Source organism: Sinocyclocheilus anshuiensis, unplaced genomic scaffold (assembly GCF_001515605.1).
Source record: "Sinocyclocheilus anshuiensis isolate Anshui unplaced genomic scaffold, SAMN03320099.WGS_v1.1 scaffold648, whole genome shotgun sequence".
Classification (NCBI taxonomy): domain Eukaryota; kingdom Metazoa; phylum Chordata; class Actinopteri; order Cypriniformes; family Cyprinidae; genus Sinocyclocheilus; species Sinocyclocheilus anshuiensis.
In genome coordinates this window covers 903,421-920,468 of record NW_015557156.1, presented here as the reverse complement: position 1 = coordinate 920,468, position 17,048 = coordinate 903,421, and the positions used below count along the sequence as shown (strand labels likewise).

Here is a 17,048-nt window from a genome sequence, read left to right as displayed (position 1 = left end):
GCCATTTCTTTAGGACAGAAATGCTATAGCCACTGTAATTAAAAGAATATGTGGACATCAAAACATGTAACTCATTGGGGTGAGGGTTTGAGCTTTTATTTTGAAACCGGGATGTATTCTCCTGAGTTTGCAAAATGAAGTCGAGGATTTTTAAAAATCGAATAGTCGAATAAAATCGACGAATCGCGACAGCCCTAATAATATCTAATAGTTATTGCAATATTTTCTAAATAAATGTAATTTTAAAAGCTTACAATATGAAATAAAAAAATGTCAAATGTTTGCAGCCATGCAGGGAAAGTGTATCAAACAACCCTGTAGTTTTAATAAAAAGCTGTGTATTGAACTTCTGAAATTTGATCTGTTATTTGATCTGCAATTAACAGATCAAATTTCGAAATGATTTTGAATTTTAAATCATTTTGAAATGGAAAATATGTATCTCATTGCTGTTTACGAGAAATCGCTAAGATATTATAGAGATCTTCTTTGTGATTATTTTATTCCTAAGCTATGCCCCTCTTGTACCCCTCTCCCAAATATTTCACTACTGCTTATTGCCAGGTTGTTGTGACTGTAAAAAGCTTTGTGGGTAATCAGAGTGTGAGGATAGTTAATCAACAGGACAGACGCACACTTACACGCTTGCACAGTTGCCTAGCCATTTTATTAAACATCCTATTGTGATCTTTGTCTCCAGGGATGTGAATGCGCTTATGAGCAGATTTATGTGGCCTAATCATTTCTCGAGAGCATGTCTTTCAGTGGCTTTGTCAGCTGGGTATTCAGTAAATCTAACGGTCATCCTCTGACTCCTGCTGCCAGCATCTGCTCCCTGTGTGTCTGTGGATGTGTGCATGTGTAAATGGGAAACCCTGAGTGTGCTAAGCTGTATTTGACTTCACTCGAGGGTTGGTGATAGATGATCTCATGTGTTGATTGACATCTCGACATGAGACAAGCTTTTTGCTTGTTCAGCTTGTCTCTCTCTCTCTTCGCTTCTCTGTGTGTAAAACTGGTTACAGTCACAAGCAATACACACAAATGAGTACTTTTTGTTCGACAAGGATGTATTAAATTGAAGTGATAGTAAAGACTTTTATAATGTCACTAAAGATTTGTATTTCAAATAAATGCTTTGCTTTTGAACTTTCTATTCATCCAAGAATGGTGAAAAATTGGTGTCCAAAGATAGTATGCTACATATCTGTTCATTGAGCAGCAAATCAGCATATTAGAATGATTTCTGAAGGATCATGTGACACTGAAGACTGGAGTAATGATGCTGAAAATTCAGCTTTGCAGCACAGGAATAAATTACATTTTAAAAATATATTCAAATAGAAAAAAGTTATTTTAAATTGTAATAATATTTCACAACATTACTGTTTTTTTCTGTATGTTTTATCAATTAAATGCAGCCTTGGTGAGCATAAGAGACTTTTAAAAAACATTAAAAAATCTTACTGACCCCAAAATTTTGTGGTCCAAAAAATGAAGCTATCATCTACAGTATATATCAGCTCCACAACATTTAGTCGACACATGTGGTGATATGTATATGGTTTGCGTGTTTGTATTGTAGAATATGCCAGCAGAGGATCACTGTATGAATATTTGTCCAGTGCTGACAGTGAGGAGATGGATATGGATCAAGTAATGACCTGGGCGATGGATATTGCTAAAGGTATGAATACCTGTGTTTATGTAATGAGCTCCGTCACATTTTCCTTATGAGATAATGGCTGGTTCTGTGATTTGTTTCTCTGTAGGAGTGCATTATTTACATGCCGAGGCCCCTGTGAAAGTCATTCATAGAGACCTGAAGTCAAGAAATGGTGAGTTCTTAGCTGTGCTGTGAGCAATTTCACATGCAAAAAATACAAACATGAAGATTATACACAAATAACTGTTTTATTTTCTCTCTATTAGTTGTGTTAACTGCAGACAATGTATTAAAGGTATGCTTCCTGTTTTTTATTCAAATCCAAATATTCATAATAAAATCTTAGGATTTAAACTCAGTTGACTGTCCCTGCATAATGCATTTTTTCGGGGTCAGATCTGTGATTTTGGAGCATCTAAGTTGGTTTCTCACACAACGCACATGTCTCTGGTGGGCACCTTCCCTTGGATGGCCCCTGAAGTGATCCAGAGTCTTCCCGTCTCAGAAACATGTGACACCTACTCATATGGCGTGGTCAGTACTTATATTTGTAGTATGAATGTGCTGTGATCACATTTTTTTTATCTCTGTGTCCCTGTAATTAAAAAAAGGTTCATAAAATGGGATAGTTTAAGAATTTAAATTTTAAAAATTAAAAATTTTCTTATTTCATGTAACACAAAGGGACTTTTGAATAATTTTTTTACGCACCCTACTTTTATACTTTTATTCAGCAAGGATGCATTATAATTAATCAACAGTGACACCAAAACAGACTTTCACATTGTTACAAAAAATTATTTTTCAGTTCATGAAGTAATACTGAAAAGAATGTATTTGTCACGGGTGCACTGCTGAGCAGAGTCAGGAGCAAGGAACGGAGAGAGACGAGGAGTACATCAATCCAACTGGGTTTTAATTTACACAAAGGAACACGGAACACTCACGCAATACATGAAGACATGACATGAACATGACCTGAACAATACCGGATGCTGGAGCACACACAGGGAACACCATTTATACCCACAGGAGGAGGGGATGAAGAGACACACCTGGGAGCAATGAAACACTAATCAGGGGAGGAACAGGAAACTAACCAAATAAGGGCATGGGAAGGCACATGGGGAGCAGGACACACACAAAACATGGAACAGAGTCTGACAGTATTATGGTTTCACTTTCATTTTATGGAAAAGAGCAGCCAGGACATTTCGCTAAATATCTTCTATTGTATTCTGTTTAAAAAAAAAAAGAAAAAAAAAGCAAATGTGAGGCTTGTATTTTAGGGTTTATAGATAGATAGATGTACAGTATATACACACGTATGGCTGTTGTGTATGCATGTTTGACTGTCTGAATCAATTGTTATTTCAAACACGGTCTGCATAAACTGCATTCCATGTTCTTCAACCCATATATGTTTTTGTTTGTGGAATATGCCAGTTTTGTTGTAGAGAGCAATGCCAGGACATCTGTACATTTATTGTTTGATTTGTGGTTGGTCTTGCAGGTATTATGGGAGATGCTGACCAGAGAAGTTCCATTTAAAGGTTTTGAGGGTTTGCAGGTGGCCTGGTTGGTGGTGGAAAAACATGAGGTACTACACAGTATCCCACAATCCCTTAGTGTTCTTTAGAGAGAAATGTTATTTCTGTGCAACCACCACATGAATGTAATATTAGTATAGTTGCATTACTGTTTTAAGTTTTAAAGTCAGTTTTGCTATGAATATGTCTGTGATACATTGTCAGTAGTTGTAGTAGCTTTGGCTAACTCTTTTCCTGGCTTTGTTCCAAAACTTAGTGAACTTCTTTCTGACATAGACAGCTGCATCCTCACTTTATTGGAACCTCTGTTTTAACCTCAGTTTCCCGCATGGAAACTGTGCCCACAGAACTCATTCGCATTCTCATTTATCACATTTTGGTGAATTTTATCATGCTTTCAGTTACAAATTAGAGTGTGGTACTCTTAGATCCACCCATCCGGTCTGTGATCCTAAGTAACATACATAGGCAGCAAATAGTTTTGCAAACAATGGATTTCACTAGAGTTTGTTTACTGTCAAGACTGAACTATTTTATCCCAATACTTTTAATTACTGAATGAATTTTATAGTATGTTTAGAATCACTAATTCTCTCACTAGCTATGTTTACATGCACTCATTTTCTTCAGTTTGACTGAATCCAATTCAATTTCATATTCTGAAAGTCTTGTTTATGTGAACCCAAAACTTTGCAGTCCAATTTACATATTTGTTTACATGTGCATTACATGTATTCTGAATAAAACGCATGCGTTACGCCCAGTTGCCATGTTCAGAACTGGAGAGCTGCTCATTTTAATGACACATCTGTAAAGAAAGCTTACATGTATGTCAAAGATGTAAACAAAGATGTAAGATGTAAACAAACATACGCACATTTTGAGATTTATGCATATATTTATTAAGCTGAATAAATAAGCTTTCCATTGATGTATGGTTTGTTAGGATTGGACAATATTTGGTCGAGATACAACTATTTGAAAATCTGGAATCTAAGGGTGCAAAGAAATCGTCTTTAAAGTTGTCCAAATGAAGTTCTTAGCAATGCATATTACCAATCAAAAATTAAGTTTGAATATATTTACGGTAGGAAATTTACAAAATATGTTCATGGAACATGATCTTTACTTAACATCCTAATGATTTTTGGCATAAAAGAAAAATCTATTATTTTGACCCATGCAATGTATTTTTGGCTATTAATACAAATATACCCGTGCTAATTATGACTGGTTTTGTGGTCCAGGGTCACATATGTATTCATATGCATCATGGGACTGCACACGTGTGCAAGGTATTCTTGAGTCTGATTGAGAAAATAGTCAATTTCAAGCTTTTACATGCTTATTTTTATCCTATTGATCAGATTATTTCAGATCTACACCAGTTCTTCCAATCCGATGAAAATATTAAAATTATACATATGCAGTGCTTCCTACGAATTTGACCTAAAGAAGGAATTTTAGAATTAAAAGTAATAATGCTGAGGAACTTTTGGAACAGGCTTCACATTGATCCACACCTAATGATAATGATTTGGAACTTTTATGTTTCTTGTTCTTCCTGTGGGTAACAGAACAGTACGATCATAGATTCCATTGCTTGCTTTAGTTGGTTATTTATAGCGGGCTGATCCAGAGGCTTCGCTCTGTATTTGAACAAGAACCCCTGCAACTTTTATTGAGCTCTAGCATACATTACAGAGAGTTAAGATATATTGTGGTTCTCTTTATGTTTGCAGAGAAGCCATCAGGTGAAGATCGGATGAGACCACAGTGGTTTTAGTGCTGTAGGGGGTATTCAAGAAACCTTTTAAGATAAACATCCCAGCCTGAGACAGAGTTGCAGACTTATAAGAGAAAATGTTGGCGAGGGGGAGTGGGAGAGGTCAAAAGATGGATGAAAAGATATTTTGGTTTATTTTAAATTCCCAGTGGGAAGGAGCATTTTCCATTCTCTCGTGGGCTCATGATTATGTGGTGTGCCAGCGCTGTTTGTCAGATCTAATACTGTGCAGCTGTTGCTATTGGACGAGCCACTTGGACAGTATTAGATTCCTACATGTGTGGCTTATCAAATGGGATTCGTCAAGTCTCTATTACAGCATCTCTCCTCACATGCTCTTAAAGTTCCATTATCTTGAGTGCGAACTCAGTTTTATCACTTAGCAGTGTAAACAGCGGCCGTGTAAAAGCTCTTTGTTAATCCTCATATACTGGTTATTATATATCAGACTCTTTGAAAATGGAGATATACGCTCCATTTGAGTTGTGATGTAAACTTAGCCCAGAGGAACGCTTTGCAGCAGTTGCTTTTGTGAACTAAAACCGGACTCGTGCTAAAATTAGAATTTTATGCAATGGCTGCTATAATGGGTTTTTGAAATGGATTCTAATGTGTGTGCATGTGTCTGTGGTATTTGTGCGGGTTATGTGTTCCAGAGGCCGACCATTCCCAGCAGCTGCCCCGCTAGCTTTGCAGACCTGATGAGATGCTGCTGGATTGCAGAGCCCAAGGTACGTGGTGGGATAGAGCCGAAATTCAGCTCATTTGATGATCAGGCTCACTGGAATCCTATAAACTGTTTACATTTAGTCATTCAGCAGATGCTTTTATTCAAAGAGACTTGCAAATGAAGGAGCACCACAAGCAGCTGTTCCTTAAAATGAAGTCAGGAACATCTTCACACTGAGCCTGAAATAACATACGGCAAGAATCATTCTACAAATTGTTCAGCAAGTGGAGAATTAGTGTTCTGTTTTGTTTTTCAGAGAAAGGTGATTCATAATCAAATTCAATGTGAAAAAATTGTGTGCAAATTATGCCATGTATTCTTGCTGACCTCAGTGTGACCTCAAATTTCGAAGGTTTATGACCAAACATTTTAAGAGCTAAGTGACCAAAAAAAGGAGAGTGGATGAGGTTTTTATCATTTTAATGAACGCTTGAACTCAAACTTTGATTTAGTTGGTGTATTACATTGTGCTGAAGGATGACCATAATAAACACGCTCTTTCATCTCCAGGAAAGGCCACAGTTCAAACAGGTCCTGAGCACCCTAGAGACCATGAAAAACGACAGCAAACTGCCGGGCCAGTGCAATTCCTTCTTACATAACAAAGCAGAGTGGCGGTACGTACAGTCCAGAACTTGCTGGCAACTTTTTTTTGTAGTTTTGAAGTGCTAAATTAAAAAATAAGGTTATAAGCATGTTCTTCTTCAAAAAAAAAAAAAAGCCAAAATATTTGAGGGTTTTGTTTACAATTTTGCAAATGACAAGCGTGATTCATATGGACACATAATCTAATTATAAAAAGTGTAAACTTTGGAAACAATTAATCAATAGCCAGTTTCACACAACTTACAAGAATTAAAAACACAAAGCATACGTTAAAAACCCAAATATGAAACAGGAAGTAACTGTCTGTATGTGGAAATTACTACAGAAAATTATTTCAGTTTGTCTATTGATTCGTAAAAACTAGCAAAACATATGTGTGCCTTATTGTACACCTGAATGTTAATGTAATGGACACCTATGAGGTGTTTTGGAGAGTTTAAAAGCTGAAATATTAAGCTTTTTTAATACTTGACTTAATAATGGCAAATTGCATACATTTTATTAGCAGTCTGACTACTGCACCTTTTAGCCATATGAGATTACAGCATACTATACAGGTGCATCTCAATAAATTAGAATGTCATGATTAGCTGATTGGCATGTCACCATATTCTAATTTGTTTAGATAGTGAATTGGTGGGTTTTTGTTAAATGTGAGCCAAAATCATCACAATTAAAAGAACCAAAGACTTAAACTAATTCAGTCTGTGTGCATTGAATTTATTTAATACACGAGTTTCACAATTTGAGTTGAATTACTGAAATAAATGAACTTTTCCACGACATTCTAATTTATTGAGATGCACCTGTATACACTTACTGGCATAATTGTGAAATTATCAAAATTATTTTCTGTGAAGTTTAACTTTAACTTTAAACTTGCTTTTAAACTTTTGTGAGTATCAAGTTTTGAGGAACTATAGTGTAATAATTTAAGTAAAAAAGTAGACTAGGTTTGGATATAGAGGGATGAGTTGTAAGAGCAAAAACAAATAGAGGAAACAAACACAATGAATGCTCGACTTCAGCAGAGCTGCAGTGCATGAAGAGAGATATGTCTGAAAAGAACTGAGAGGAATGGAAAAAGAGAGCGAGGAGCAGAAGGGGGAGGAAGAGGGAGGGTGAGACATTCTGGAAACGCTCCTCATGAGAGTGGTAGAGAAATCAATTCTAGCAGGAGGGAAGTTTTGAGAGTGTGTGTGGAGAGATTTTGGCAGGGGCTGATAGGGCTTTGAGGGCAGAGGGGTTGAGGAGGGGAGCATTCTGGCCTTCCTTCACATACCTGTTTATAAATAGCCACACTAAAGGCTTTGTGTGGGGGTTGTATTGTTTAGCATACAGTACCACCTGCTGGCACAGATAGGAATTGCAGACAGCTGGGGGTTTTTAGGTCAAAGGTGCATTTTGAATTGGCGATAATGATTTTTCCATGTTTTTTGTACATGATGTTAGTGTGTTGCTCAAACTTCCTGTGTCTTCTGTCTGTAAGATGTGAGATAGAGGAGACGCTGGAACGCTTGAAGCAGCTGGAGAGGGAGTTGAGCTGTAAGGAGCAAGAGCTGGCGGAAAGAGAAAGGCGACTGACAGAGTGGGAAAACAGACTTATGGAAAGATCCAGATCCTGCACTCCTGTGAGTCCTCATCATTCTGTGCTCAAAATAACAACTAATTTTGCAACCACACTTCTGCATACTGTGTGCTACATAGTACATAATATTGCAATCCAAAACGGCAGAGTTTGAGAATCCTCATTATTATTACTATTACAGTATTATATTACAGGTCGGTTTGATGCCACTAGTGGCCCTTCGCCTTTATGGAGTGTGTTGTTTTTGCACCATTTGTGGTATCAAACAGAATTGTAATATAATAACAATAATGAGTATTCTCAAATTCGCCTCGTCTGAGATTGGACAGACAAACAGTCTTACGAGTTAAAGTTGCTGTGTTGGGCTGGCCTGGATGTTTTGATAGTGTCACAGTGTTTATAATTTCTGCTTATAATATCTTTATAATATATTATATCTGAACTGTGCGTGACCTATGAATGGCTTACTCATAGTTGTCTCTATATTTGAGATACAGCAGGAGAAAGAAGAAAATATAGGCCTACACTATGGGCTTCATTCATGAAACACAAGCAGAAAGATTCTTGTGTGTGTGTGTGTGTGTGTGTGTGTGTGTGTGTGCGTGTGTGCGTTTTTGTGACATATGAGGACACAAATTTGTATAATGACATGGGTATGACATAGGTATTACAAGGAAAAGATGACTTATGAGGACATTACCCCATGTCCCCATTTTTCAAAGTGTGTGCGTTTTTGTGACAAATGAGGACATAAATTTGTATAATGACATGGGTATGACATAGGTATTACAAGGAGAAGATGACTTATGAGGACATTACCCCATGTCCCCATTTTTCAAAACCCTTATAAATCATACAGTGAGTTTTTTTGAGAAGGTAAAAATGCAGAGTTTCCTGTAAGGGGTAGGTTTAGGTGTAGGGCAATAGCTTATACAGTTTGTACAGTATAAAAACCATCACGCCTATGGAATGTCCCCACAATTCACAAAAACAAATGTGTGTGTGTGTGTGTGTGTGTGTGTGTGTGTGTGTGTGTGTAAACTGTTCATTAAGTCATTGGACTGGCATACATATTTGGATTCAAGAAAATTTTCATATTTTCAAAATGTTATTTGGTACACAAAAAAATTTACACCTGCTCCCAACCATGTGTAAATGATGTGTAAAACATCCAAATGTTTCATTTTTTTAAACACTGCATTTTGATAACGCTATATGTAATATAATAATATTTTATGAGTTTGTTTGCCAATATAGCTAGGTAATCTTTAAGAGATTGAGGTTCAACTTATTTGGCTTGCTGTCTGCAGTGGCTTATTAACATTCACACGTTTAACTATCGAATCAGAGGTTTGTGAATCTGGTTTTCAGGAAGGTCCATTTTACATGCCAATTACTCTGAATGTATTCATATATTTACAAATGTTTCATGAATGAGGCCTATAGTTTTAATCAAGAGTTTATATGACACACCAATGCACAGTTTTTAAAGTTGTAGTATGCTGACATTGTTGTGTTTTCACGTGACCTGCAGCGGTCTGATTAAGTAGGAAGTTACACAAAGGAGTAGTGAAACTTCAACAAAGTCTGGGCTAAAACAAAACTGCGTTGTGTGCAACATAAGTGGTAGTGTGCCTTGATTGTGTGGTGCAAATTTTGGCAGACTGCATAGAGAAAATCCGCATAATACAGTAACATAGCCTTGTGAGAAACAAGTATGCTTTAGCATACTTTCAAATATTTGTTTTATATTTGTAATTGCATATTTGTAATGAAGTTGCAGTTTAGTATATTTAAAATATATTAACTTTAAATGTAATATTGAATACCACTCTACAGTACTTTACTATAATAATACTTTAATAAAGTACTTTGCATGCACTGTAGTGTTATTCAACACATCAACACACACTTCTTTAAAGCGCATATTTTTTTGATTTGATATTACTACATACTTTATATACATTATATACTTTTTAAGTGTACATACGTGTTAAAAAACAGTCATGAAAGTTTACTCTCTTTAAAGGGTTAGTTCACCCAAAAATGAAAATTAGGCTGTGTTTTACTCACCCCCGAGGCATCCTAGGTGTATATGACTTTCTTGGAGACAGTTGGAGTTATATTAAAAATTGTCTTTGATCTTTCAAGCTGTTTAATGCCACTCAGCGGGTGTTGCATTGCTTCAGTCCAAAATAACTTAAATAAAAATCACCCATCCATAAAAAAAGTGTCTCACACCATTCCGGGGGGTGAACAAAGGCCTTATGTAGCGAATCGATGCGTTTTTCATATACACCTAGGATGCCTCGGGGGTGAGTAAAACACAGCCTAATTTTCATTTTTGGGTGAACTAACCCTTTAAGTACACTTACGATGCCTTTATTTCATTATTATTGAATCTAAAAGTTTTTTTGTACGTTTTTTAAAATATACTTCTAAGATTTGAAGTACGCTACAAGTTCACATTAAATACAATTAAGTGCACTTTTAATGCATTAATTATGCCGTGTTATGAACCTTATAATGCATTGTATGATCTCACGAATAACATACATTATAATACTTATCTATTCATTGTTACACCGTTAGAAAGTATAATGCATTAAAACACGACAAACAAACCTTGAAATATAATGCATTTTAACTTTTGTTACAAAATTATTTATGAAACGATATAATGCATTACGCTGTACATTACGAATACCTTTATTATGCATTATACATAAAGGCTTATGTAAAGTGTTACCAAAGTATTTTTAAAAATCATAGAAAAATGATGGAAATTTGTTGGCCAGAAAGAACAGGAACGCTGTTTCCATTGAAGTACATTTCCACCTTTAATTCTAATGACTACTTACAAATTGTTAATTGACTTCATGTTCTTTTCGCAGCTGTTTTCACATATTTCCCCCTTGGCAGCCACTCTCAGCGCCGAGTCCTTCTATGAGGCTCACATGGAGGAGAGCAAAAGCTCGGAGGTCAGCTGTCAGATTTCATCAACCTGCAGTAATGGGGATCTGGGCCAGGCCAGCCTACAGAAGCTCATGCTGGGGTTCGGGGGCGTCTTTGACCTGGATATGAACATTCCCGGCGGTAACCTCGTCAGCCAATCAGGGATGCAGTTGAACATGCAAGCAAAGAAGAATTCCTCCAAGTCCTGCAGTGTTCGTGAGGGACGCAAACTGAACATGGCCATCACCATGGACGACTTTGGCTGGTCTGACAACGACAGCGATTAGTGGAGGGCAGCACGGTACGATAGGGCGGGGCTAGATGGGGTCAGAGCCGGTCCAAGCAAGATCAAATGTCGAGAGTCAGAGCTTGCAAAATCAGGAATTAATAGTTTAAACTGTTACGATTGATCTGAATATTTTAAAAGATTGTTGCACCCATGTGTGGTATGTTTCAGTGCAAAAAAACATGCATTACTTGATCCAGAGCAGAATATTACGCTACCCTGTTAGCAGTAGGGCTGCTGTTCTGAATATACCGGCTAACCAGTATAAATAAATAGCAAGCACGATGAATGATACTGCATTGTAATTGGGAAAATACAGGGTACTGCATAAATGCCCATAAATGGCAGGATTTACCATTGGTAGGAGGGATTTTCCTCTGCCTTCTCTGAGCGAGACAGCAGATCATACTGAGATTTCCCCTGTGAGACAGTCACATTTACAGTATTTATAAAGTGTGATGTGAGATTTAATGGGATTTCTGAAGCTGTGTTTTTGTAAAGCCCTGACATTTTTATAAAATAAAGGAAATACTGAACAACTTGTGTGAAATGGGTCAAACTAAAAGGGAACATTTCCAATATATGTTTAAAAAAAATATATGTAGAACAAAATATTATAATTCACTGCGTTGTTCGTGGTACAGGCATAAATTATACATGCTGTTATGTGACAGATGATTAAATAAGTAAAAATAATGCTTAGACCTATTTAAGGACCACAATATAAAGTAAGACAAAGGTGCTAGCTGCTTGTTTTAATGTTTTTATAAACAGAAACTGGGAAATAAAAAACAATAATTATTTAGGGGGTTAAATAAATGTATTTAAGCATTTTATGCCTTTTTTTTTTTTACCCTTTTAGACATCAAGTTTATTATTTTTCAAACAATTTTGAGATTATATTTTAAGATTACGTTTATTTTTTATTTTATTTATAATATTGTTAATATTAAAGGAATAGTTCACCCAAAAATGCGCACCCTCACGTTGCTCCAAAACTGTATTTCATTCAGCTGTTGAGCACAAAAGAAGATATTCTGAAGGATGTTGATATAAGCCATTGACTTCCATAGTATGGGGGGGGAAAAAATTAAAAAAAAAAAAAAAATATATATATATATATATATGGTTAATGGTTACTGTCAACTTATTGGTTACTGACATTCTTCAAAATATCTTCTTTTGTGCTCAACAGAAGCAAGAAACCTACCGAGGTAACACTTTAGATGAGGGATCACATTCAATATCAACTCCGAATTTGATGCTTATTAATAGTTAGTAAGGTGGTTGTTACGTTTAGGTATTGGGTCAGATTAAGGGATCTAGAAGAATGGAGAATAAGGCCTATTAAGTACTAATAAACAGCCAATATGATAGTAATATGCATGCTAATAAGCAACTAGTTAATAGAGAGAATTGGACCTTAAAATGAGGTGTTACCATTCTATTATTATTATTAATATATTCATTTGAATAATTTTTGAAAATTTGAATAATAAAGTCATCCTACACACTCCTGAAAGTTCATATGCAGTAAAAACCACAGAACAATCGCAAAGCAACTCCCTGGCATTGTGGCTGTAACATTTGCATTCAAACTTGTGCTCAAATCTCACATATCGCACATGCTTGTCATCGGCCCACATGACTTGTTTAGCAAATTTCTGGAGTCATGTGACTAGCATAACCAGTGCTTTCACTTGTTTTGTTTTTTTTATTATTCGCTCGGGATCTGGACGGCTGTTTCAGCCTCTTCGCTGGACTGTGTGTGACAGATAAGCTGAGAGCAAACTGGAGTCAGAGCAGAGAGGCCCACTTTGTATCATACACTCCTTGAGCACTTAAACCACGACTGCATTCTATCCATATGTCAAAAAGGCATAGGAAGAAAATAGGCTTACAGGCTTACAAAAAGTCATATTTGTCTGCCAGTTCTCCAAGCTATAATTCTCATAGACTGTATAAACAATAGGCCTACTTGGTCTGGTAGCACACAGTTGTATGTTGTGTATACAGAGGTGTGTGTGTGTGTGTACCTGGTATTTATCACGTTATGGGGACCAAATGTCCCCACAAGGTCAAAATTTACTAGTATTACTATCCTTGTGGGGACATTTGGTCCCCATAACGTGATAAATACCGGACACACACACACACCTCTGTATACACAACATACAACTGTGTGCTACCAGACCAAGTAGGCCTATTGGGACATTTTTTAGGTCCCCATGAGGAAACAAGCTTATAAATCATACAGAATTAGTTTTTTTGATAAAGTAAAAATGCAGTTTCCTGTAAGGGGTAGGGCTGGTGTAGGGCAATAGCACATACAGTTTGTACAGTATAAAAACCATTACGCCTATGGAATGTCCCCATAAAACATGGAAACACAACATGCGTGTTTGTAAAAAACATAACCCTATTCATCGTTTAATCCGTAAACTATATCCGAAGCAGGAGACTGGATAAGATTAGCCTGACTGCACCGAGAATAAGACGTAGTTTGGTTCCATGGCATTGAAACTAGAGCAATATGACTGAAATATTTGCGTTTGACTAAATGTAGTTTTCTCATGATCTTTAAGATTTAAAGGATTTGTTTTGAATGCTTAAAATTAGTTTTGTAGACAAATATAATTGTGGGAGGCTTTTAAAAGACTGATTGAATGTTTTGCCAGGTTAAATACCTCAAAAAAAAGGTATCTAGAAAAAGAGATGTGACTTTAGAGTGCTTCAAATATACGAGTTTTAATTTAATATTTTAGTCACTGTATCATAGATGCAAACTCCTCACCTTTCAGTAGTGACAACTCAGTTTTTGACATCAAAATAGGTCACCTATGAGATTTAGTCACTGTATCATAGATGCAAACTCCTCACCTTTCAGTAGTGACAACTCAGTTTTTCTAAATCTCATAGGTCACCTATGAGATTTGCTTAGGGGGGGGGGGCGGTGAATAATGAACTGAGGCTGGTTGCATAAACTGTTTAGACTAGTCTTAAAAAGTCATCTAATTTTTTTATCAAGACTGGTCATAACTTTTTTAATTCAGTTATGAAAAGGTAGATTGGTCTTATTTGTATCGGAAAAGTAAGACTGATTACCCCTTTGGCAAAAGCTAGTTGGTCAAACTAGTTCTTAAGACAGTCTTAACATGGTGGCTAAGTTTTTGCAACTGGCCCGTGGTTGTTTTAATACATTTTGTATAGTATTTTCTTTACTCTTTACATCGAAAGAAAAAAAGTTAATATTTCATGTATTTGAGGTCCAAGATGTGGGAACGGTGAAGCGAGAGAAGGCAAACATTTTGCATTTTAGGTCGGCATTGCCATGTAATCAGCCAATATTGTCTAAAATAGCCTGCATAGAACTTTGTCTTTTATAACATGGGATTTTGAAAAAATATATTCAATCTTTTTTGTAAAATGATTTTCTTTTACCAACACTAATGTGGACATAACATGGTTGCTAACTAATAATCATAATAATACCACGTCAGCTACTTTAAGCTGTGAAGTTTTGGCAAGGCTCAGTGTCTCAGTCATACTCAAGCATACTTGAGACAAAAAAAAAAAGACAATGGCAACAGAATGGCAACACAATAAGGTTGACCCAATAAAAGGAACATTTTTATTTCATGGAATGTGGGTTTATAACAGAACATTTTCCATATTTTTAAGTCGGGCATAAGTTGTCTTGCTTGGTTGTGCAAGGGTCAGCAAGCCCTCAATTTAATACTCCTCTCCTTCTTCATCCTCTTCTCCGACGCTGTCTGTTCCCACCTCTTCGTAATCCTTCTCCAGGGCAGCCATGTCTTCTCTGGCCTCTGAGAACTCACCCTCCTCCATTCCTTCACCCACATACCAATGAACAAAAGCTCTCTTGGCGTACATCAGGTCGAACTTGTGATCCAGACGAGCCCAGGCTTCAGCGATGGCTGTGGTGTTGCTCAGCATACATACAGCTCGCTGCACCTTAGCCAGGTCTCCTCCAGGAACCACGGTCGGTGGCTGGTAGTTGATGCCAACCTTGAATCCAGTGGGACACCAGTCCACAAACTGGATGCTACGCTTGGTCTTGATGGTGGCGATGGCAGAGTTGACGTCTTTGGGAACCACATCTCCACGGTACAGCAGACAACAAGCCATGTACTTGCCGTGACGAGGGTCGCATTTCACCATCTGATTGGCTGGCTCGAAGCAAGCATTGGTGATTTCTGCGACAGACAGCTGCTCATGGTAGGCCTTCTCTGCAGAGATCACTGGGGCGTAGGTGGCCAGTGGGAAGTGGATACGTGGATAGGGAACCAAGTTGGTTTGGAACTCGGTCAGATCTACATTCAGGGCTCCATCGAAACGCAGGGATGCAGTGATGGAGGAAACGATCTGCCCGATCAGCCTGTTGAGGTTTGTGTAGGTGGGGCGCTCGATGTCGAGGTTTCTACGGCAGATATCGTAGATGGCCTCGTTGTCCACCATAAAGGCACAGTCAGAGTGCTCGAGGGTGGTGTGGGTGGTAAGGATGGAGTTGTAGGGCTCCACCACCGCAGTGGACACTTGAGGAGCTGGATAGACAGCGAACTCAAGTTTTGACTTCTTTCCGTAGTCGACAGAGAGCCGTTCCATTAGGAGGGAGGTGAACCCAGAGCCGGTGCCACCACCAAAACTGTGGAAGATCAGGAAGCCCTGGAGCCCAGTGCACTGATCAGCCTGCAAACAAAATAGTGAATGTTTAGATGGGAAATATATCAATTATAATAACATTATCACAATTATAACTAAATTCACTGATATTTTATTACCTACTTAATAGTATGTTTTGGGGTGAACGTGTATGTTCTGTGAACATCCTAACTAATATCTACAAGTTTATAGAGAAGACGGTAGCAGTAAAAGCATCTTACCAGTTTGCGAGTCCTGTCCAGCACCAGGTCAATGATCTCCTTGCCAATGGTGTAGTGCCCACGGGCATAGTTGTTGGCAGCATCTTCTTTACCAGTGATCAACTGCTCAGGGTGGAACAGCTGGCGGTAGGTACCTGTGCGCACCTCATCTGAAAAAAGAAGGAACTTATTTTAACTGCAAGCTAACCAAAACACCTAAAGTTGCTCTAAAGTTCAACATTTTACAGCAGGGAACAAAATTCATTTATAATAAATAATTACCAATGACAGTGGGCTCCAGATCGACAAAGACCGCTCTTGGGACATGTTTTCCAGCACCAGTCTCACTGAAGAAAGTGTTGAAGGAGTCGTCGCCTCCTCCAATGGTTTTGTCACTGGGCATCTGACCATCTGGCTGGATCCCATGCTCCAGGCAATACAACTCCCAGCATGCATTGCCCATCTGGGCTCCGGCTTGGCCGACGTGCATGGAAATACATTCACGCTATAGCAAGAAAGGGGGGAAAAAAAAAAAGATATGGTTAGCATCAACAACTTGGAAAATGAAAAAAAGGGGGGGGGGGGGGGGGGAATTATTTGTGATCATGTCAATTATATGTCTTCAAATGTATCAAATAAATAGGCATTGTTATACAATAAAGTCACTGCACATATTTCTGTTAATCTAATGGAAAGAGGCCACAGCAGATATCTAGATGCACACACTACGTCCATAATGGAAATGGTGCAGAATGACAGGGCAGAATGTTTATTCTTTTCATTTGGAAAGCTGTTGAACAGTGCCTTTGTTTGAATGCAGTGATGTGACAGTATACATTGTTTTCACTGTAGCATTACAAATTCCTAACATTACTCCCGGATAATCGAAAATGGGCAAAGAGGCGGGAGCAGGTTGCTGAAACCACGCCCACCTAGCTCGATGGTGGTGACAGCAGCGGCAATCCACCTGTCACTCAAGTGGCCACGCCCTTAATTAT

General features: G+C 37.7%; 2 protein-coding genes across 2 annotated transcripts in view; one reads left to right on the top strand and one right to left on the bottom strand.

Moving 5' to 3' along the window:
• Nucleotides 1-11,646, top strand: part of LOC107678173 (mitogen-activated protein kinase kinase kinase MLT-like) — an 18,743-nt gene extending 7,097 nt beyond the window's left edge. The window contains exons 4-12 of the mRNA XM_016473350.1: nucleotides 1,586-1,687; nucleotides 1,773-1,838; nucleotides 1,933-1,961; nucleotides 2,063-2,200; nucleotides 3,180-3,266; nucleotides 5,659-5,733; nucleotides 6,243-6,349; nucleotides 7,828-7,969; nucleotides 10,821-11,646. Coding sequence (XP_016328836.1) covers nucleotides 1,586-1,687; nucleotides 1,773-1,838; nucleotides 1,933-1,961; nucleotides 2,063-2,200; nucleotides 3,180-3,266; nucleotides 5,659-5,733; nucleotides 6,243-6,349; nucleotides 7,828-7,969; nucleotides 10,821-11,168 — 1,094 coding nt within the window. The 3' untranslated portion in view covers nucleotides 11,169-11,646. The remainder of the gene's footprint in view (nucleotides 1-1,585; nucleotides 1,688-1,772; nucleotides 1,839-1,932; nucleotides 1,962-2,062; nucleotides 2,201-3,179; nucleotides 3,267-5,658; nucleotides 5,734-6,242; nucleotides 6,350-7,827; nucleotides 7,970-10,820) is intronic.
• Nucleotides 11,647-14,759: 3,113 nt separating this feature from the next.
• The window catches only part of LOC107678212 (tubulin alpha chain-like), a 4,763-nt gene continuing 2,474 nt past the window's right edge, over nucleotides 14,760-17,048 (bottom strand). The window contains exons 2-4 of the mRNA XM_016473414.1: nucleotides 16,333-16,555; nucleotides 16,072-16,220; nucleotides 14,760-15,877 (exon numbers count right to left, since the gene is read on the bottom strand). Coding sequence (XP_016328900.1) covers nucleotides 14,900-15,877; nucleotides 16,072-16,220; nucleotides 16,333-16,555 — 1,350 coding nt within the window. The 3' untranslated portion in view covers nucleotides 14,760-14,899. The remainder of the gene's footprint in view (nucleotides 15,878-16,071; nucleotides 16,221-16,332; nucleotides 16,556-17,048) is intronic.